The 22,580-nt window shown below is 52.7% G+C and overlaps 1 protein-coding gene across 5 annotated transcripts; it reads right to left on the bottom strand.

Annotated features, from left to right (window-relative positions):
• Positions 1–873: 873 nt before the first annotated feature.
• On the bottom strand, positions 874–22,517 carry LOC121589832. 5 transcript variants are annotated; one of them, XM_041909014.1, is made up of 12 exons: positions 22,374–22,517; positions 18,441–19,178; positions 18,206–18,360; positions 17,857–18,126; positions 17,583–17,773; positions 7,351–7,466; positions 6,145–7,267; positions 5,889–6,031; positions 5,676–5,817; positions 5,113–5,601; positions 4,339–4,672; positions 874–4,262 (listed from the first exon to the last, which is right to left on the bottom strand). In XM_041909014.1, exons 2-12 carry the CDS (start codon positions 19,068–19,070, stop codon positions 1,205–1,207), a joined length of 6,651 nt encoding a protein of 2,216 aa, XP_041764948.1. In that variant the 5' UTR covers positions 19,071–19,178; positions 22,374–22,517; the 3' UTR covers positions 874–1,204. The 5 variants fall into 5 exon arrangements, with proteins under 5 accessions (XP_041764948.1, XP_041764947.1, XP_041764952.1 ...); XM_041909013.1 differs by lacking the exon at positions 22,374–22,517 and adding an exon at positions 21,533–22,363; XM_041909018.1 differs by lacking the exon at positions 22,374–22,517 and adding an exon at positions 21,533–22,363 and having other exon boundaries at positions 5,889–6,019.
• Positions 22,518–22,580: the final 63 nt, after the last annotated feature.

Here is a 22,580-nt window from a genome sequence, read left to right as displayed (position 1 = left end):
AGGAATTTCTTTATCGTCGAACCAAAATGATTGATACACAACGCTACCATCTTACTTTTTTTTTTGTTCTGTTACACATGCTCCACATGCTTGCAGTACGAGCTTCGTCCGCTAGTATTGCGCAGCCGGCCGCCCTGCCCTTACCCCCAAACCTCCATCTTCCTCGCCAGGGGTTTGCCACGAGGTGCACCTTGAATAAACAACGGACCTCAGTGTACCTGAGACCGGCGGCGGCATCAACTGATAAGATAAACGGTGCTTTCTGTGTGTGTGTGTTTTTATGTTGTATTCATCTCGATTCCATCATCAACGTTATTTGCTTTGGTGGCGAGAATTTCAAAGGTTTAACGGCCCTACAGAACTTTCGAGCCGAATAGGCGATACGTCGTCAATACTGGAAGAAACACGTCCGATGTGCTAAGATCAACCCTCTAAGAATGCGATCGCTACTTTCAAGCGACACCATCACATGACCATCGTGGCAGCAGTTTGGTGAGAACCTGTTTCATCACTTCCCTTCCAAACCCAATGCCAATTTCGTGCGGGAACACGTTGCACAACGGTGGTGACCCGGGGGTTTACGAGTGGATTAATTGTACCGCGCTCGCTCGATAAGATAGCTGATCACACAAATCAATGTAATCACTCACTGGGTAGGGGCGTAATCAACCCAGTGACGGCACCAAGCAGCACCAACTCCATTGCGAGGGGCAGCGCAACGATAATGGAATATGGGATTACGGTGCATATTCTGTTGCTTCGGTTTATCCTGCTCCAAATCTTCAAATTACCAGCCAGTAGAATGTACCCGTCAACGCACTCAGCCCACTGTCCTGCTTTCTTTCCGAATGTACTCTGTCGCGTGAAACGTTGTACTGATTCATTTCATTTATTTCGCTTTCATTCGATGGGAAACAAACATCAATGCTCCGTTTCTTTTGGACGGGCGAAAAACATGTACAGTAGAGACCGGTAGAACAACGTAAATGACGGAACATCAATAGAATTGAGAAGCGGGTTTCGAACACTACTCCACAGCCCTTCCTTTTTCAGCAAGCGCAACTCCATAGACATACAAAAAAAGAACATCGCAATATCATTTACATCCGATTCTTCTAGCGCATCCGTTTTGATTCTTCTGCTTTTAATGCCCAACCATTTGGCTGTAATATCTTCAACATCCTCTCCCCACGATTCCATGCGCTCATCCCGAACCCTTCCGGTCGGGCTCGAGAAATCCTAAGCTGCGGCTCTTCTTCAACTCATCGCTACGTTCGCCGCTACGCCGGAAGCGATTGCAGATGGCCTGTACACTGCCGGACTTTTTCAGCGGTTCAGCACCGTCTCCATCCCGGCCCTCATCCTGCTCACCGTCCTCACGGCCAGCCCGTCGCGGCGAACCGAGACTCTGCGCACTGCCCATCTTTGCCGCGGCTTCACCACTAATGTCCACCATCAGGCTCTGCCGACACAGTGCGGAAATGGCGTTCATCTTGCTTAGATCCTTGCTGCTGCGCCGCAGCTTCACCTTGCGCAGCTTCGAGGCGAGATTCGAAAGACCACCGAATCGACTTCCGCCACTGCCCGCGGCAATGGAACCGGTGGCCACTCCAGCCGTACTGCCCGTGCTGATACTGTGCCGCGAACTCGCCCCCGGTGGACCAGGCTCCCCCTCAACGTACGACGATCCGGATTCGTTGCGTCGCAACGTGACCGTACCATCATGATCGGGCACCGATCGTGCCCCGATCACCCCAGCACTGGCACTCTTCATCAGCAGTGTCAGCTCTCCCTCAACCACACTGGACGAGGCCGTACTGGTCGCACTGATTTGACTGATCCGATTGCTCCACGGCTGATGCTCTGCTGCCTCTTGCGAACAACCGTTCCCGAGGGCCGCCCTATCGCCACCGAGCGGAGCACGCAGGAAGTCTTCCTTCGCTTTCTTCAGCTTCAGCGCTCGCTGGCTGAGCGGTACCAGTATGCTACGGTTCTCCTCCAGCGGCGTGGTTGGTGCGGATTTCGAGAATTCTCCCGTACGTTGGTGCTGCTGCTGCTCGAGATTAAGTCTCCGCCGGGCGATCAACCGTGGGCTGGGCGGTTTCAGTGCTTTCGAAGAGATCAGCACCTCCACCGCGCACTCTTCATTCGGTACGGACCGGCAGCGTGTGTACTTTTCGGTACGACCCGCCGACTTCTTGATGCTTCCCGTGCCCGTCCCCGTGGCGATGGGTGACTCGGTGCGCTTTTTGTACAGCCGTTCCTTCCGGATCGTGCCCGTCGCACTGGTGATCGTTTGGCAGGACGGAGAGCTGGCAATGCTTGCGGGCGGCTCGTTTGCAACCGTTTGCTGCTGCTGCTGCTGCTGCTGTTGTTGCTGCTCCCGCGTTCGCTCCAGCCGGGATAACGTGTCGCGCCTTCGCAGACTATCACAAGCGAGAAACGTCCCGAGCTCGGGTGAAGGTTCCTTTTCCGTTCCGCCACTGCCAACGGTCAAATCGCGCCCAATCACATCCTTGCTTGTGCCCTCAATTTTGCTTGCACTGAACGACTTCAGCACTCTGGTCCGGTCTCGATCGGCACCAAACTCACCCCGGTTCGAGTCCGTACCGCGCTCTTTTTCCTCCTCGAGCTGTTTGAGCGATTTGCGCAAACTTCCAGCACTGGCCGACTTGGAGAGCTGGATCGTTTCCTGGTACTTTTCCGTCTGTTTGCGCACACGCCGATCGAGGACGGGCGAGCGCCACGCGACGGGCGAACACGAGCCCGAGCTGTGCGGTGAGGCACCTCCCTTTTCGGTCGTCAGCCGCTGGTTGTACTTAGCGATCATGAGTCGAATGTTGGGGGATAGCTCCTTGTTGGGCGCTTTCGCCGCGTCCATGCGTCGCTGCATGCTGGGGGATTGTGGCAGCGGGGGCAGGTTGGTGACGATCCTCTGTTCCTGGGGAGTGGGGGACGATAGCACCACGTTTACCACCGTTTCGGGGACATCGTTTCGATCCGATGCACCGGAGCCTGACTCCAGCTCTTGGCTGATGGCAACCGGTTGACCTGCGACTCCTCCCGCCGACAGGTTGTCACCGTCGACGGTGGTGAAGATTTTGCGCTTCGTTTTCACCAACACGCTGGCGGTGCACGTGACCGACGGCTGAATGGTCGGCTGTATCCCAACCTCCATCAACTCAACGCACGTTTCTTGTGGAGAAATAAGAACCTCATCCCCGGGAGCCATTCCAAGGGACGCATTCTGTGGTTGAGGTCGCTCCACCTGTTCAATCTTCTGTCCGGGCTTGATTTTCAACACATAAACCACATCTTCGCACACCTTTTCCCCTCCAGCCGGTGCTGTCGCTAGCTTCTCCGTCGAGTCTGATGATGGCTTCTTCGCCCGGCTCGTCTTGCGCTTGGCTTTGCGCGGCACATCGAGCACATAGTTCTGCGGGCTGTCGTCACTGTCGCTCTCGGTTTTGCTGCTCTGCCGTGAGCCCATCCGCTTGATGCGTGCCTTCCGCCGGCTTCCGTTGCTGAGATTGCGCTGCAGCTTCTTGCCGGCGCCCGGTTCGCGTACATCCTTCTCCGGCGAGTCCAGCTTGCACTGGGCAGCTTGCGGTTGTGCGTAAGCCGACGAATCCGGCGACTGTGACGTAAGCGGAGCCGGTTCCGATTCCGAGCTGATCGGGAACCGACGCACCACGGACGATGGGTTCGGTTGCACCAGCTCCACCGTGTTGACGCGCACCGCATTACACACGAAGGTCGGCGTCACGTTGATGGTGGCCATGTTGCGGAACGAATCGTCCGTCCGCTGGATCGAGGACGTTGCCTGCGCACCAACGGCCGGTGTAATACTGATCTGCGGTATGTCCTCGTCCTTCGCCGAGCGGCCTCCGTTTGCCGCCTGCGCCGAAGCGTACTTCATGTAGGAGTGAAGCGATTTCTTCAGCTCGGCCACCGACCCGTTGATGGACTGCACGTTGCCGAGCACCTCGCCCGCGTCCCGCAGCGTACCGTCGTCGAAGCGATGCAGCTGGCGCAGCACGTCCAGGGCCAGATCCTTCATGTAGGCAAAAAATGCAATACTATCACGCGAGCCGGTCTCGACGAACTCGGGCAGTGTGGCGATCAGGGCACGCAGCACGATCTTTAGCCGGCGCACCTCGTCCCGGTTGACCGAGTCCTGTTCGCTCAAGCGTATCAGCAGCTTGGTGGAGTCCTTCAGGATGGTACTGCTGTTGCTGGACGGTCTCGACGAATATCCAGGCCTGCGGGGGAAGAGGTAGAAGAGTGAAGAATGAACCACACGATGTTATGTTCCCAATGTTCCCCAAACCGACTTACTCTTTGGCTTTCTGGTTCACTCCTAGTGTGGTCGATTCTCGTCGTCGTTCGCCCTCTGGCGGCAGTACGGGCATCAGCAGTGGGTCAGCCACCTCCAGTATCTCGTCCTCTACCTCCACTAGGACGGCACCCGGTTCTTCTCGTTCAGCTGACAGCTCCAGCTCCGGGTTGGACGAGACACGCCGGTTGGAACCGCTGTCCTTATCGACGTCCTTCAGCTCGTCGGCATCGTTCAGCGAAAGGCTGGACGGTTGATGTGATATGGAGGATGCCGAAGGGATAGGCGCTATGCTGTCCATCGACAGTGATCTTGCTAAGGCTGGTGACTTTTCTCCTGCAATGATGCAATGGAAAATGCGTTAACTTTTTGTTCATTCATTTACAACTAGAGATGGAGGAAATTCAGATTCAACTTTCTGAAAACCTGAGTGATTCTTCACAGCGATTCATTGAACCTGAATTTCTTATTTTTAGGTTCAATAATCTTAAAACTATTGCTATAAGAATCTATTCTAGAGAAGAATCTCAAGATGGTTCTAAAGATTTATGAATCTTTAAAGGTTTCTGTGGATCTGTAAAGATTCATATGAATCTTCATAAATTCTTGAGTCTCCAAAGATTCAATCAGTCCATCAGTCATATGTCGAAATTTATACAAATCTTCAGAGATATTATTCGAGTTACGAAACATTCATCACTAACGATTCATATGAATCTTTACGAAAGATTCATGGAGAACAACACCTACCTACAATAACCTACGAATCTACTTACGTTTATTCTCCAGCACTACACCCCTCGTTTCAACGACCACCGGCGCATAGCCCGGATGCAACAGCGCAATGGTGGACGCTTCCGGCCCAATGCCTTTCGCCTTTTCCCACTCGAACAGCTTCCGGGTGAACTTGCGCGAAATGCCCTCGAACTTGATGAAACCCTTGGTCGTCTGCACTACCAGCTCCTTCTTGGGCGCCTCCGACGTGCTAACGAGTGCCTTCAGCTTCGACAGACCTTCCGCTTTCGGTAGATACTGCTGCTGGTGCTGCTGCTGGCTGTGGTGGTGGTGCTGCTGCTGCTGCTGCTGCTGTGCTGCCTGATGATGGTGCCGTTCCTTCTCGAGCTCGTCGGACGTTTTGGACTTCTTCACCGCACCGCCGGACGCTTTCGATTGCTGGCGCTTCATCGACGCTCCACTCTCACCCTGGGAGGACTGCGTCGTATAGGACGGGACTTTGTTCGCTGCCTTCATTTGCTTCCATTCAGCTACAAGTAAGCAAACATACAACAAACATCAGATACCCTCACAACGGTTTTACCATCACATGCCCTTAACTTACACAATTTTTTCTGAAAATCTTCCGGCAAATCCTTAGCATCGGGCAGCTGCTTCAGTCCCTGCCCTTCCAGCTTGATCTGTCCCGTCTTCCACAGCTGCCAGTCGGTGATGGGTTTCTTCTTGGCATCCACGCCCGGCTGGTGCTATAACGAAAAAGAGCGCGCGAAACTTTTCAACTTCAGTCCTGAGGCCTCTCCACACATTTGCTGCGTACCTTGGTGCGCCATTCGTTGAGCTTCTTCTTGAAATCGGGCGTCAGATTGTCCTCCACGATCGGCGGTGGTTGGGCTTTGGCACCATGCATCCCTGCCGCCCCGGCAGCTTCCTCCTTCAGCAGCTGGTTCACTAGAAGCAATACTTATGGGAATATACCAACCCGCTACAATCGTAAGTACTCCCGATCTCAACGGAGTTTTGTCAAGCGTTTTGTGGATGCTATTGCCCTCCCCATTGCTGGAGGCCATACTTACAGGGACTGTTGTTCAGCATAACTGCGGCCGGGCGCATCCGTTCCCACTCCTGCTGCTTCGCATCGAACTCATGCTGAAGTTTCTGCTGCAGCTCCTGATACCGCCGCTCGATTTCCTCCCGCTGGCGCTGCAACGTCCGATGATGGTACTTGGGTGACGGCCGTCGCTTCGGCGTATTCTGATCCGAAACGTCGCCGCTCGAGTAGTCTGGCTCGATCAGCTCCGCAACCATCCGATCGGCGGGGCCGGCGAAGAAGCTAAACTGCTTGCCGGATGGGCTGCCCGGCAGCGAGCCGCCGCCATCCGGATCGAGGCAAATCCCGGCGTAGCTTTTGCGCTTCGGCGAATACTTCGGACCGGGCGATGAGGCGGCACCAAGTTGCGCAACCGCCGCGTCCGATTGGGCCGCCGGGTCCGTGCTCAACACATCGATCGAGTCCGGCTGCCGGTGCAGGCTGAGCGGTTTGGGGGGCGATTTTCTTAGCTTACTAATACTGCTGCTGCTGCTACTACTGTTGGTGGTGGTGGTGGTGTTGGTGGTGTTGTGGCTGGTCATGCTGGTGTGCTGGGAGTTGCTGGGTGACCTCGTCTCCACCGGGACTCCTTCAGGTACGGATTCAATTTCAGGTATGTGTTTGCTTTTGCGCGATCCCCGACCCGTGCCGGGCGTTACCAGGGTGGCCGTCGGTACACCCCTGTCCCCGCTGCCGCTGCGCGTCGTTCGACCCTCGGGCGCCGGTCGCCATTCGCCATCCTCACCGCTGGAAAACGTGCCCTGCGTCCCCGGGATGGAGCTGCACGGGGAGTTTGGACCGCTCGGGGCACTGGTGTCACCACCACCAGCAGCCGCCACCGACCCAGGGGATGCTGCCGGTAGCAGCAGAAAGGTCGGTGTCATGGCCGACGACCGGTGGCCCGGTGACGTCTGGCTGGAGGAGAACGAATCCGACCGGTCGCGCTGCATCATCTCGCAGGCATCCATCGACTCGCACGGACTCGCCTCCCGGCTGCAGCCGACACTGTTGGAGGGTTTCGCGTCCCGCCGCGACTCGTTCGACTTGAGCGAGCCGCGGTGGTTTTTCACAATACCCTTCACCTTGCTCCAGGCCGATTTGTTCTTGTTCTGTAAAGGCGAGTGGAACGTTACATCCAGCAATGAAAGAAGCTGGGAAGCACACAAAGCAAAAGAAAAAAGCCGCCACTAACCTTATCCATCTGACGAATCGGTTCAAGAATAGCTTCCCCATCGAGGGACCGCGATCGGCGCGCATCCTCCTCCTGGCTGCTCCGTTCCGTGCTCTTCACCGAGTCTCGCTTGCCGCCTGAAATGAAGAAATTAAGATGCAGAGACAGCATGACACCAGCGCGTCTACCAGATCCAACTGAAGCAAAACCAAAAAAAACACACACACACACACCCCACCCGCTGACGAATGGATACGTCTAGTAAACAATTAAGCAAATTGACGGTGACCACCGACGCAGGCGGGCAGGCGGCAATCGACATTCCCGTCGCGAGCGCGCACGCTCACACATATCTTGCGCGTCGTCCCGCCGCGTGTTTGTCGCGCATCGGTTAGGTCGCGCGTAACGCAACCGAATGGGGACGGGACGCTATATTTAGCTGGCAAAGATCGTTCGCTACTGCCATTACACCCTTGCCGGACACTCTGGACATTATTTCACCGTCTATCACCGATCGGTTCCAGCGGGTCGATGTTTCCGATCGAAGTAATGAGAGCGCACACACACACACACCTAGAAGAAGTACTAGAAGTGTGTAGATCTCGGCATTGTGAAAAACGAGCCAAACCCGGACCTCTTTCGATATCCATGTGCCCGCGCCGATTCCACAAGCCTCCCCCACCTCCCTTGGCGAACGAAAATTCCAAGAACTCCACCCGGCCAGTCATGGTTCGGCCGATCGGCGTCACTTCACCCATCCTCGAGTGCGCCATCAGGACCATATGTTTTCACTTTCGAAATCATTCGAAGCCAATGCGCCGCTTCGCTCCCATCCCGTCCCAAACCGACGCAACCAACCCATCCGCCAAAATCCACGCGCTATGGCGGCAGAGGACGATTGGCGTCGTGGCGAGCGTTTTTCTTGTGCGTTTGCGATGCCCCTAACTTTACGACTTGTTTACTTTGCGCTTAAACTGTTTATCGTGCGTTCGTCTGTATGTATGCGTGTGTGTGGGTTTGTGTGCTTTTTTTAGTGCGATTAAGTGATCGTTTTCGTCGCGGTTCGGATTTTGCAACTCCTTTTCTCTTTCGGGGGAAGGGGCGGTTTTCAATCGCTTAAAGCATTTTGGAACCGTGTTCCACAACACCTCCACTGCTCTAATGTCGCTTCCGCACGTTCAACACACACACACATATTCTATACAATAGCATGATTGAATCAACATGTATGCTGCCTACATCTTTGTTAGCTAAAACTATTGCCAATCGAATCGAGCAGCGTGTCGAAATTAAACGCAATGTGGTGTAGTACAAGCACAAACACCCATTTCTCGCAAGGAAATCGTTAAATCCACTCCACACCCTCCTTTCACCCTCCTTTCAGACTAGCCCGTACTTCCCGGGCTGCCCCTCGCTAGTAGCCCCACGCCGGACTTAATCCGGCCACGAATGCGTAACGAAACGCTTTGAACTATTCTCGTCTGGAGGGCTTTTTTGTTGCTTCTTTTACTTTATGACCCGCGTACTGGATGCAGAGTGTGCCCCCTCTGCACCCTATCCCCCCCCCCTCCCCCCCAAAACTCGTATCGTACGTTGCGGAAAAGCGATCGTCATATTTATTTTCTCCCACCACGGAAGAGGCACGTTTACGATTTACGCGAATTCTCGCAGCACTTGCGCTGGTGCGCCGCGCTTTGAAGTCAGTCTTCTTCCCCGTCCACGGTCTGTATTTTTGTAGGAAAAATGAGTTTCGAAATCGCGCTTTCCCGGCTGTAAAGAATCTGTTCCCAAACGGGTAAAGGAAGGGGCTGCGATTAAAAGGGCTGTGGGTAACGGAAGCGCGTCAGCCAAACACGTGCCACTACGCAACCAACTTGCAGCATGCAGTGCACAAGAGTCAAATTCGCGTGCGTAAGCAAACCTATTCATTCAACACGGTGCGTGTGACATTGTGCTTGCTCCGCACCCCTCCCCCTCCTCAACCACCGTGAGGGTGTCAGCGGTCAGGGTGATTATGCCGCGAGGTGTGCAACTGCGGCGGAACAATCGGAACAGAGTCAACCGCATCCTTGGACTTTCTTGCCGCGGTGCATTATTTCTGTCACATTACACTCCTTCCGAACTCATATTGGGAGGATGGGTGACAAAAGGGGAGTTGCAGAAGGGTTGCTGACTATTTTTACACTGACATCTAGAGCAAAGACCGAACGCCGACTCGGTGCATGACGCAGGTGAACTTTGACATCCTAGACATCCTGGGGGCAGCAGCAGCCGACGCAAAACGCTATTAGTTTAATACGCATTAAACCCCATCACTACTTCTCTACCTCCTTTCTTCCCACTGTCGATCAAAAGCGACGGGTGTCGGCCGTTTTGAGGTGGCCAATTAATGCGCTTTCAATTTTGTACACCATTGGAAATGCATTCGCTTTTCCCCCGTTTTTCGCTCAGTTGCAGTCGACAGGCGAGCTGGCTGCACCGGCCGAAACCAAATGGATCCATTCACCGCATTCAAAATAAACAAACAATCTAGGCTGGGGGCTAGAGGATTAGGCCAACTCTACGCCACGCGAGATGGATGGAACAATTAAATTAATTATTTTCCCACATGGTGCCCTTCTCCCTTTTCTGGCTAGCCCAACGAAAACATTCACCAGCTCACAGTGTTGTGGTCAATTAGAAAGAAAAGTCCACTACCAAGCCTGTTCAAGGTGCACCAAAAATAACCATCACCACTCACGCTTTGTTGTGTTTTTCTGCACAACATGTTGGCGTGTGATGATGATAAATCGCACCTCTTACCCCAACACAGGTTTGAGAAGGACGAAAGTATATATAAGATAATTTTACTCTAATAATGCACGGTGTAATGGCCAAAAAACGAATAAGTGGTGGCATAGTTCCATTAACGAGAAACGGGCTTTACTCCACAACTGCGACTTGCATATGGCCAGTTCCAATAGTATCATTCAATGACTGGCTCCAGGGTTTCTGGTACCAAATGCCTGGCTTCAAGGCACTAACTTTGTTTTAACAAAAATGCAGTCGCGGTAATTTCAACCCAACCCACTATAGCCATTCAATGTATCTGTCATAATCATGTATACCGATCGGAGTAGCCAAAGACAATGTTGGAGAATCTAATGTATCCACTGTTCCACTGGTGCTAATGGTTGGCTCCAGAGCACTACCTTCCGAAGCCCTAATCTCTTCTATCTTCTTTGGCACAACAACCGATATCGGTCAAGGCCTGCCTGTACCCACTAGTGAAGTGAGCTTGACTTTCAGTGACTTATTGTTACCATAGCACGATAGTCAGTCCTACGTATGGGGGTACGGTCTATTTGGGGCTTGAATCCATGACGGGCTTGTTATTGAGTCGTTCGAGTTGACATAGTACATCTACACATATTTCACGTTACACAGTTTGCTTTGCGTAGATGACTTACGTTTGAAATCAGATAAGCTTCTCGTAATCTTAATTTCTCCGGGTAATATGACGCATCCCGTTGAATCTCTTTTGAAGAACAAAGAGTTTCTGGTGCTTTCCGAATCCAAGTTGGGTGCAGTGCCAATGGATGTCATAACCCCCGAATTATACTCTCCCCCAGATACCCAGACAACGGGCCTATTAACATTTAAAATGACGAAGATCATGATCTGATACACATTCCTCTGCTATACCGACATCCATTGAAGAATATCTAGATCCATTACAGTGGTCGGTGTGCATCAACCGTACCCCAGAACTAACCTCATGATGCGGTTTTGTAACCTTTGAAACCTTTGAACATTAGTGAGGAAGGGAGGTTAGGAATGTTTTCAGACAATCTCGCAAGGTTTGCACGTGTTTGCACGGTTTGGGTCGGTTTGCGCAAGTGGCTGCAACTAGCTGCCCTTACATCAACCAAACTTTTGTGGTGCTTCGTCTTATCGGGGAGCGTCACCGTACGCGTTGAATCATGCCACGCACACACACACACACACACATGCACCGCCCGTTGCCCTCTTGAGAGTGTTATCAGTTTGCGTGAGTACATTTGGTTCGCACTTTTCCCACGTGATTGAATACGGAAATGCGCTGAAACTATTCAGCGGCTGCCGGAACCTTAGCCAAAAAACGTCTTGGGAAGGTGAATGACCACTGCAAAGACGGCATTTACACCCCTGTAGCTAATCTCTTATAGCATTTTCATCATGTTTAAAATCACCCTTTGCATGTGTGCGTGTCTGTATCTATAGGAACATCGTGTGGTGTGGTGTGGTTCCTCAAATTCATCAGTTTTGCGCAAAAAAAAAAACAACACCGTGGTGTGTCACCGTGCTTAAGTTTCACACACCGGGTTTGGTTTATGTTATACAGAACCATCAAAGAAAGAAAACACACACAAACACACACACAAACTGCGACTGCTAGAGAAAGCAACGATAGCACACACCCTAAAGAAAAAAAGAGAAATGTGCGAAACTGCTCGGTGCGAAAAATAAATAAACATAAACACTCACAGACCCCCCCACCCCTCTTCCTCCCCCCCCCCACCCCCTTCTCTATTGATTGTCTCCGGCTGTCTGATTCTGGCGATCATCTTGCGACCGGTTTGGCGTAAACCGTTCGCCCACGTGAGCTGGACGCGACGGCGTATGACGTTTTGCGCATCGTCGTGCGTGTCCGCGCAGTCACAACTCCTGCTGGTCCTGCTTCAAGGACACTCGCACAGAGGGGTTCTTCTGCTGCTAATAGAATCACTTGAAAAATCTTCGCACAAACACACACTGCTTGCTGTTGGCCGTGTGTTACCGTCGGGCGCCCATGTTTGGGCGTGTCGTTGCCATCTTGCCAACGTGCCAGCGGTACACGCACTGGCGGTTTTTCCTGCACTTTTGCACTGTTTTTTTTTGTGTGTGTACTTATGCCGCTTTTCTCTCCCTACTGCAGCTCATTATTTATGGCCCCCACACTTGGGGTTTTTTCGCTTTGTGGTTGGGCGGGTTGGGATCTTTGGAAAATATTTCTTTTTCCAAACCACCATTCCACGTTTTGATTTACGAGCACCCGGTACGCCTCCGTGTAGGTAAAAGCGGGGTTTATGCGAGGTTGGCTGGTTTGGCCACCACGCTCTCGCTCTGCTGCGCCACTGCACACTGCCACACTGCGATCATCCCAAAACCCTGTTTCACATTTTCACACGTCCCGTGACTCCCGTTGGCGGGGCCGCACGGATCGTGCAAAGTCCATTTGCGCACAGGACGTGGCGTTACCCTGCTGGCATTGCTTACCCGAAAAAGGGGGAAGCAGCATGGTACATGGGGGAAGGGGGGGGGGGGTTAGGAGGAAAGTGGAGGAGCTTTAAATAAGCGTAGCTGGAATGTCGGTTGAACCGAACCCCGTCTGGTGCTGCGTAATTGCGGTAAGGGGAAGGAAACAAACAGCCAAGAGTTAGAAGCAACTATTGCGCGAATACTGTTGGAATTTTTGCACCCCATAGAAAAAGGATTTTCTTCTCCCAAAGTAAAAAGAAGTCAGACCGGTGGAAAAGTCCTTTCATCGGTGTGCCGGCATATCCGGCCGGCGTCACAGAATCGCAGTGATCGCAGAACGAACCATCCTCTTGGGGCGCCGCGGCACGATCACACGGCATACAAAGCAAAGATCATAAACAATCAGCCGTGTGCGTGTGTGTGTGTGTGTGTGTGTGTGTGTGTTTCCATTTCCGTTCTGTTGATGTACAACTGAGAGCACATCAGTTCCGGTATGCCGATGTAGGCTTTTAATCTACTAAACGCTGTTCAAGGTTCACGAGCATACCTTTTTGCTGCGGCCCGTGACTCTTGAATTGCATACGCTTTGATCGCTTTTGTGCTAGCGTGAGCCGCCCCTCGATTTTTCGATCGGGTGGCAAAAATAGCACTTTATACTTGTGGTGCGGGGAAGTGGTTTTTCCGTTCTTTTTTTTAGTTTTTTTGCTCCATTCGCTTCTCTGATAAACATCGGCACAAGGGGAAAGCAAAAAACGGAAAGGTGTGAGTTGATGTAACCCAGAACACCGGGGCCACTTCGCTGGATCGCGATCGTTTGGTGTGATTATTTTAAGCTTGTTTATTGTTTCCCCCCCTCCACCCTCATTTTGGGGGTTTTTGGGAAGCTTCAGCTGCACCAGCAGCAGCCGCGCCAACGGTAACAATTTCCCATTTCCCACGGCACGGCTTGCTTGTGATCCTCGCTTCGACACGATCAGGTGCTCGATTCATGCATGTTGGAAAATCCGTCCAACATTTACTTTCCCTCAATCCCTCCGTTGTGGTCGATTCTTCTTGCTTGCTTGCTCTTTTCCTCCCAACGCCATTTGACCCACTTTCGGCATTAATGATGCGCCGCTGTTCGGGTTGTGTCAATTGAAAGTAAAATCACCTGTTTTGCGCTTCCTCCGTGATGCGCCCGCTCTCCCTCTCCACCCTCTTGCTGCTGCTGTTGCACCAGAGCGCACCAGCCTAGCTGCATTAGCCACCTTTCCTTTCCCAGCGCCCAGGAAAACTCGCTCCGGTTCTGTGTGTGTGTGTGTGTGTTTGTGCGCGCGCGAGCGAGCAAACGGAGACGCACCGACCGCAGCGACGGCGCAGCGAATTGGCGGGCGTTAAAAATAGCGTGATTATGTCATAGCATAGCTTGAAACCTTCCACTCTACCCTACCCCCCCCCCCCCCCTTCCTCCCGATTCCGGGGCTCGCTCGAACGGCAGACGCGCAAAGAAACGAACGCAGCAGCAGCAGCATCAGAAGGAACTGTGCCGCCCAGCCGAACCCGAATGGTTCCAAACTTTGATTCCCTTCGTAACAGACCGCTGGGGAGGAGTGACTGGTAGGGAGGGAGGACATTCCTGCTGGCGCTTGCTTGCCACCTCGTGTGAGTGTGTCCCGTGCGCCGGATCGCACATTAAACCCGGAACCCTTTTTGGCGGGTTTGGCGGGTACGCAATGCACATACCCACACACACACACACACACACACACACACACACCCTTACACACCGATATCTGCGTGCGCACGCTCGTGATCGTCAAATACAAACAACAGCGGCACTCGCTTCCCTTCTTCTTCCCGCGATGGTGATCGCGTTCCGTGTGCGTGTTCCGTGCCGTGAACGCGGTCCGGGGGTTTATTTTTAAACCCCATTCCAACAAGCGCCAACCTGCACCCATCCACCCCACACGCCCGGTCGGTCAATGCCGTGCGCCGTACTGTGCCCGTCGGAACCAATGCGTCTGTGTGTGTGTGTGTGCGTGCTGCAGCAGCCGAGTAGCACAATTGGCAGACGCTCTTTTGCATCCCGAAACGTCGGCATTACGTCAGGGCCGCGTAACGCCCGGAGACGGGCGGCGGGACACGGGCGCATAATGGCCGGGGACGGGTGGGCTCTGCAAGTGCAATGACTGCTGCACAGTGTGCGCAATGCATCCTTTTCGGCGTGCGGGCGGGTGTGTTCGCACGATCGCTGTGTAATCGGGTTGACGCCGTCGCCGCCACCGCCGCCGCCACGGCGCTTTACACACACGGACTACTCTCACTCCACTCTACAGGTGTTGTTGGGACGGGACACCGCCGGAGCGGACCGAACCGACCCGAAAGAGTTTTAAAAATAAATCCCCCAAATTCCTGCAACGCTCCATTGGTGGCGGTTGGCGTTATTTCGGTACACGATGGCAGAAGGGGTAACGAGTTCGAGGGGAGAGAGAGGGAGGATATGCTAAGTTTGTTTTTTCACGAAGTGTGCTCAGGAACACCCCTCAAAACACTAGCTAAACATTCCCAACAACTAGCCGCAGGATACAGCAGGTGATGTACCCTGTCGAGTGCATCCTGCTTGGTTGTACCAGAAGAACCGGATTATCTAACCGTTTTTTTGGAGGTGTATAGTACAAGTGGTACAAGTAGGCATGATCCTCGTCTAGTCCACTCCAACGTTAAGTGTGTTCCAGGCATTCAAACTTATACCGGATTGATTCCGGCAAATTGCAATGCGCTTTATGGTCTCATGAATTGCGTTTGACGCAAATCGCACACACTCCTCCAGAGCTAATGTTTATTTGGGTCGAACGTTCCAGCCGCCAGGGAAGCTGGGTACCGGGAAGCGAGTGTACAGATTAGTAATGATCCCATCTCTTTCAGGAGAGTTGCTACAAACAAATCGGGGTTTCCTTCCACTTGGGGTTTTCAATGTTTGAGTAGGGTGTGGTTGCAATCCGTACGCTGTGTCTCGCGGCTTGAGGAATATTAAGAGCAACACGGAGGATGATCTAGTTTAGTACATGCAGAGAGAGAGAGAACAAGTAACTTGCAGGTTACTATGCAACATAGAGATACTCTCACGAGACGTGTACCTTTGTCTCCTACGGCACTGTGTGACAATATGGTCGCAGCCGCCTAGGACCCGCACCACAACGAGCAGTAATCATCTAGGCCAGTGGTTTCCAAAGTAGTCCAAAGATATTACTGTCAGAATGCAATAGTTGAACGCTTTTTAGTTGGCATGTTGATGGTCCCGTCATATTCCATACATTTTATATCCCTTCGATCAGATGGTGCCATGTATTTCGCGTAGTTTCTTGGATACTTCATACCAACATCCTCATTAGTTTTCCTTAGCATGAATAACGCTCTAAGCTGACGGTTCCTTGAAGATTCGCCTTAGAGAGATTACACTGTACATCTTCGAATAATTTGAATTCAGTATACTTCAAACAGCTGATGTCTTCCAAAACAGTCGGTTTCTTAAATCCTCAAGAGATATCAAGGTACAGAGGTGTTCCGCTTAATTTTTACGTATGCCAAAGTCTATAGTCAACAGCAATCACGCTTCGCCTCCTATCAAAACCCTGAAGCGGCTCACATATCAAGCTCATTACTCATCACATATCAAGGTACTAAGAGGATATTTTCAATGCCTAGGACCACGCAATACGCATGGACAATATGGTAGAAAACACATTCAACAAACTTTATTCTTCTTCTTTGGCACCACAACTACCGTTGTCGATCAAGACCTGTCTGTACCATTATTGGGCTTGGCTTCCAGTGACTTACTGATTGCACATAGCAGGATAGTCAGTCCTACGTATGGGGGCACACGGTCCTATTTGGGGCTTGAACCCATGACGGGCATGTTTTTAAGTCGTACGTGTTGACGACTGTCACCAGACCAATTGAGTTGTATATTTTATTCTTTGGTTATTTCTAAATTTTTCTTTGGTAAACTAAGCGACTCTTAGGACGCCGAAAAAAGGAACCCATCCCCCGCTCACAAGTAAATTTGCTTCTCAATCTTTCTCTGGTTTAGAACGTCTCTTACAACTTCTTGCTCGACACTTCAGAAAGTCCTACATTCGTGTGACTGTTTAGGGCCTCCACTCGTGTTAATCCGCCAATGCGTTGGCACTGGTCGTTTGAGAACCACTGAACTAGCTCATACGACGAAATTACGACGCCGCCCATTGGAATGCTTCAAGATGGTAGGCACTGTTCATCCCACTTTGCTTAGCAATCCGAGCACCCATTGCCCATCGCAAGATGAATGCAGTGCCTCCCCATCTAGACCAAGAATGTCTAATGATGATTTAAATGCAGATCACATTTCTTCCACCGTGGCAGAGTTGGTTCAGAAAATAAAACCGAAATTCCCCACACAAAACAAAAACACACCATCATACCCCGTGTGTGGGTGTGTGTGTGTGTGTGTTGTGTGTGAATTTTCTACCCGAAAATAGCACCACCAAAATGCAATCAAACCCTTTCACCAACATCAAAACAAACATCACTTGCTCCAGCCGCAGGGAAGTGTGTTCTTTCCTTCCTTCCTTCTCGCGTTGGGCGTTGGAAATTCTCGCACACTTCACAGTTTTACCAAATTTTCACGCATCGATTTGTTATTGCCCTGCGCCAAAGTAGTTGCGTGCGCTAAAAATATGCCCACACACACACACACGAAATGATCGCGGTCAGTCTCGGGGGCGAGGCATTCCTGAGTTCCAAATCAAACTGCGCGTGTATTAGGGAGGAGGATGATTGTTTGCAAAGTTGGCTCCCGTCAAACTCTGGCCCACTGCGCCACTAGCTTTTACACACCCAAAGAACCCCCCCTCCCTTTTCATACCACCCAACAAAGAAGTGCCAATGTAAGCAACCGACGATCGATTGACGTCCCGGAATAGTACCACGGGCGTGGCGGACGGACAGAAACAGAAAGGAATTGCTGCACTTACGTCTCTCTCGCTGGGTCGTCGCGGCGCCGACTTCTTCGTTCAGGTCGGTAAGGTTTTCGGCCGAGCTGGCCAAGCTGTTCTCACCGGGCGTGCCGGGAGCAGAGCCACCGCTGACCACGATACCGGACGAGGAGCTGAACACGGAATCGCCCGAGCTGCCAACGCACGGAATGGACGGTACGCGCAGATATCTGGGAAATAGACGGGAAACAGCGTAAGCGACGAGCGGTTGGGCATTGGTCCCTAAGGGACCCCTCTTGTTTGTGCGTCTCACCTGGCCACCTCGTTGTTGACCGGTATCATCATCGCTTCCGTGCTTTTGATCTCGTTCGCGGGCAGGGCGCTGGTCTTTTCCCACTTGAAGGCCGCCTTCACCTTCGTCCACTTGGACACCTTGGGCTTGAAGTCGGAAATGGCACTCTGGCGCCGGAGCGGATAGTTGCGGCCACTGCAACCACCACCACCACCACCACCACCGCCGCTCTCCTTGCGATGCAGCTGAAAGTTACCGATCTCGTCGTTGATCACCGATTTGCTACGCTCTCTGCGAAGAGAAGGAGCAGAAAAGAGAGACATTACTGCTGACGAAGGGCCAAGAACATCAAACAGCACTGTGTACAAACCTTTTCGAGCTGCTGCGCTTGCTGCTGGCAGAGTTACCGGCGGCCAGGATCGTTTCCAGCAGGGCCAGATTCGGCCCGATCTCGCTGTCCAGCAGATCATTGTCGGACGTGTCCTCGGGCAGTCCGACCAGGAACGCTTCCGGATCTTTCGCCATCTAAAAGGACCAGCAAGACAAAAGACATATTCATGGACAGGCTTACACACAACCCCCCATCCTTCCCTTGCCACACATACCGCCAGCTGCATCAGCTTCAGCTTCCGCAGCGTCTCGACGTTCTTCAGCTGCCAGTGCATGCGCATGTTCTGCTCCTGCAGCGTCAGCATCTGCCCGATCAGCTCGTGCAGCCGATCGAGCTGGTCGATCGCATCCTTCGTCGACAGAGCGGCCGCCACCGATGGGCCGGCACGGTTCAGCAGCATCAGGAACTCGTTCGCCGACTCGAACCCGGGCTCGTTCCTGCCCAGTGTCGGTGCGTCCGGCGTATCGGGCTCCTTCGCGTTGCTCCCGGGCAGCGACTGGGAATGACACGGACCGGGTGGCTTCTTACACCCAACACCACCGCCATCCTGTACCGCCGTCGCCGGATCGCCTTCACACAGCAACCGCAGAAACTGTGCCTCCCGCTCCCGGTACGTGAACAGACGCTTGAACGGGTCCGTCTCGGCGTAACTGCCGGTACAGGCGTACGCATCGCCCTCGACGGCTGGCCCGGACGGTGAAGCGGTGGCGACGGCGGCGACAGTTGGATCCGGCGGTGGTGTTGGCAGTGTTTCCCGCCTCGTCGAGTGCAGCGGCTGATGCTCACCGGAACGTTTGCGATGTGCTTTCACCTTTTCCTTCTCCTTCTCCTCCTTCCTCTCCATAGGCAGAGTGTCGTTTTGCAATCTTTATCACACACACACCCACGCACACACACACACTGATCTTTTCAACACAATCTCACTCACTTATTTTCACTTGGTCGGAGAGCTCTGCGGGTAAGAGGCCGAGAAAAAGATCATTTAACACCAGAACCCGTCAACCTGTCCCCAGAAGCTATCACACAGAACTGACCGAGGTTTCCCTATTCTAACAAAACATCTTGAACATTGTTTCTATATTACAAGTTGCGTCCCTTTTCCCGCACATTCTTCAACAGCAGCCCACATTTCGGGTTATTTTGCTAGGAGGAGTAAACCGTGCAACAGCGACACGCTGTCAGCAAATTCCATGCTCACTTCCGGTTTCGATGCTCTGGAAGAGCAGGAAAGAGGTGTTGGGCCAACAACATTTGCTAGACAGTCTCTATTAGTGATGGGTAAAGATGGCAAAAGTCTGGAGTCGACTCCGATCCGACATCGATAAATTCGGAATCGACTCCGGAAGGTAGGTCCGCCCTGCATTATCCGGAGTTATCCGGAGTCGCCCGGAGTCGTTCGGAGTCATTCGAAGTTGGAATCGCCTGGAGTCGCCCGGAGTCATTCGGGGTCGGATTCATCCGGAGTCGTCCGGATCTATCCAGAGTTAATGGGAGTTGGAATCATCCGAACGAATCGTTCGAATTCGTTCGTAGTCGTTCAAGTCGTCCGAGTCGTCCGGAGTCGGCCAGAGTCGGCATACGAAACAAAGGCCTGTATACCACAACCAAATGAAATGCCTGATCACAAGCGCATATACCACACGCCTCCTGTTGACTCCGACCGATTCCGATTCCGATCGACTCTAGACAACTCCGAATGACTCCGACTCCAGACGGCTCCGGACGACTCCAACTTTGGGCAGATCTAGTGGTTCCATTTTGCCTAATCGGATAGTGGTCGGAATCGGACTAACAATAGCCGGAGTCGGATCTGAGTCGTTGGTGCGCTCCAGAGAGCACATCACCAGTCTATACCGCCCTTCAGAACACGGTTGCGATTCCGGCCTGAAGATGTCAACCAACCCACCACGACCATCATCCACTCTCTTTTGTCCTCTCTCGATCGGAAGTGGCGCGCGCGAGGAGACGCAGCAGCATGTTTACATTCCAAGGCCGTTAATGTGCACACACACACACTCATACACACACACTCCCGAGTGAGTCACGACGAACCATTATCGGAGCCGGGATGTTACGCGGGTCCATCGAATGAATTACGAGCGTCCCGCCTGTCGCCCGGATCGGAAACACGCAGCTGCTTGCGGCCATGGCAGTTCGGTGCGCGCGCGTGCTTATCGTATGAATTTCAAGAGCAGACAAACGGTTCGACTAGTGACTACGGCGCAAACTGCTGAGCGTTTGTTAATGAGTGTTGTTGTTCTTACCCAACAGCGCTAGACAATTTATTGAGCGGCTCCGCTCAACTAGTCGCGGGTTCCCCTCTGGCAGAGGCCACACTGAATTGAACGTCCTCACTAGTTGAACAACTGTCAATTACTCCCAGTGCATCGCTGCGAGTTGTAAATTCCTGTCCCGTGTAGTCTCCGGTGTAGTAGCTACCGCACTAAATACACTAATCACTGCTATGGGCGGAAGCTGGAAGCGAGATCGAAGTGGTAGGGAATGTATGTGCCACGCCACAAATGTAACACGGTCCACCCCAATTAAGCCAAGGCACAACATCCTCCTACGGCTTGTGTTCAACCGGGCCGAGTTGCCCGAGCGCTGGCGTACGATCAAGAAACACCAGGCTTCTCCATGACCTTTTTGCACGGGACTCGTTGCACGGGACATAAATATGGTTGATCTTTTCCCGATCGTTTGCCAGTGCGCTGTTTTTTGCTTCTTCTTCTTCTTCTTCTTTTCGGAGGTGATGAAAGCGCTCGCTAACATCCGGGGAAGGAGAGAGTGGCTAAAGAGGGAGGAACTGTTGGACAATTTCGTTTTCCACGTCCAACGCTCGATCGTCTAACGATCGTCACAAACACATTAAGAAATCACACCCAAACACACATACATCTGTAGGGGAACACGTGCCTGCTAGTAGTACCACGACATCGCCACATCGCCAAACTGTCTCCCTAAACCTCTCACCACGTCTCCGCCCGTTTGTCCCTGACAGTCCCTGGTGCTCCGCAGGGGCAAACACGCCTGCACACGGAACCACTTGATCGCGTTCAGCTTGCGATCATTTGTTGCCATAGCCGTACGGTGTAGCGGACACACCGACCGACTCTCACACACACACACACTCAAACTCGTGCACACACTGGCACGAAGTCACGACATAATAAAAAAAAAACCGTTCGGATCCGGTGCAAAACCGCACGCCCAGGGCAGGGGCAGCTCTTGGGTTTTGGTAACATTTCTTGGCCTTTTCATTTTGGCCCGCTAGAAAGATTTCTTTATTAAGACTATTTTGCTCACCGTTCAATTTTTATTTTCTTTTTTGAACGCACTGATTTTCACACACACACACAGACACACATCCGCACACTCACTTTGACTCACATTCACTTCCCGCTTTTGTGCGCCCGAGGGGGGGCGTGAAGGCTTTGAATTACACTTTTCTTGCTCGCCTTTTTCCGGGCGATCTCCACGAGCAAACCACTCGGCGTGATGGTGGGCGGGGATAAGGGGTAGGGCGGGATGCGGCTTACGCATCGAACGGTTTTACGCAGGCCGCACTAGAACGGTGCTGGACGTAGCGGCACCACCGGTACGCAATCCGGAACACATCGCGCGTCTGATGACCGAGTGTCTGCTGCATTGGTACGACGGTACACGATCCGGAGGTGTGTGTGTGTATTGATCGTTGAGAGAAGGGTGGGTGGAGAGGTACGTGAAAGGCACACACACACACACAAAAACGGGCAAAAAATCCGGAGATCACAGCGATGCGTTGTGTACGGGGCGAGCGTTTGAACCGAACAGCGCGCGCAACCACCGAACCGAGCACACACGTCCGGGATCCGCTCGGCAGCACGATCAGCAGACGGTTGGCCGGCGCAGCATGAATCCCGTGACCGCGCACGCGCCTGACGGACGCGCCGATTGAACGCCGAGAGGAAAAAAAAACACCGAAACCGAACAGTTTTCGTTGTGGCCCAAAAAAAAACCCGAACGCAAATGAAAGTGTAACCTCCGGCTCCTCCTCTCCCCGCAGTGGGATTTCCTGCAGGGAAAAGAATGGCAGCTGGACGAGCTACCGAGCAAGTAAGCGGCACTTGTAACACTGATTTGCAAACGATCTGAGTGTTTTTCGCACCTCCCAAAAACTCTACTCAAGGACACAATGGTCCAGCGCCGTGGTGCCGTCTTCACATCGCAAACGTTCCCGATCGACTGGATCCTGATCGGGCTCGGTTGCGATGGAAAAGTCAGGTCGGAAAATATCGGCGTCGGAAAACTTACATACAGATGCATCTACTGTACGCATTTCCCTGCTAACCCTTCCCATGCAGAGAGATCCTCT

This window comes from Anopheles merus, chromosome 2R (genome assembly GCF_017562075.2).
Source record: "Anopheles merus strain MAF chromosome 2R, AmerM5.1, whole genome shotgun sequence".
NCBI lineage: Eukaryota > Metazoa > Arthropoda > Insecta > Diptera > Culicidae > Anopheles > Anopheles merus.
Note: the sequence above shows the minus strand (reverse complement) of the source record. Positions and strands in the feature narration are given on the sequence as shown.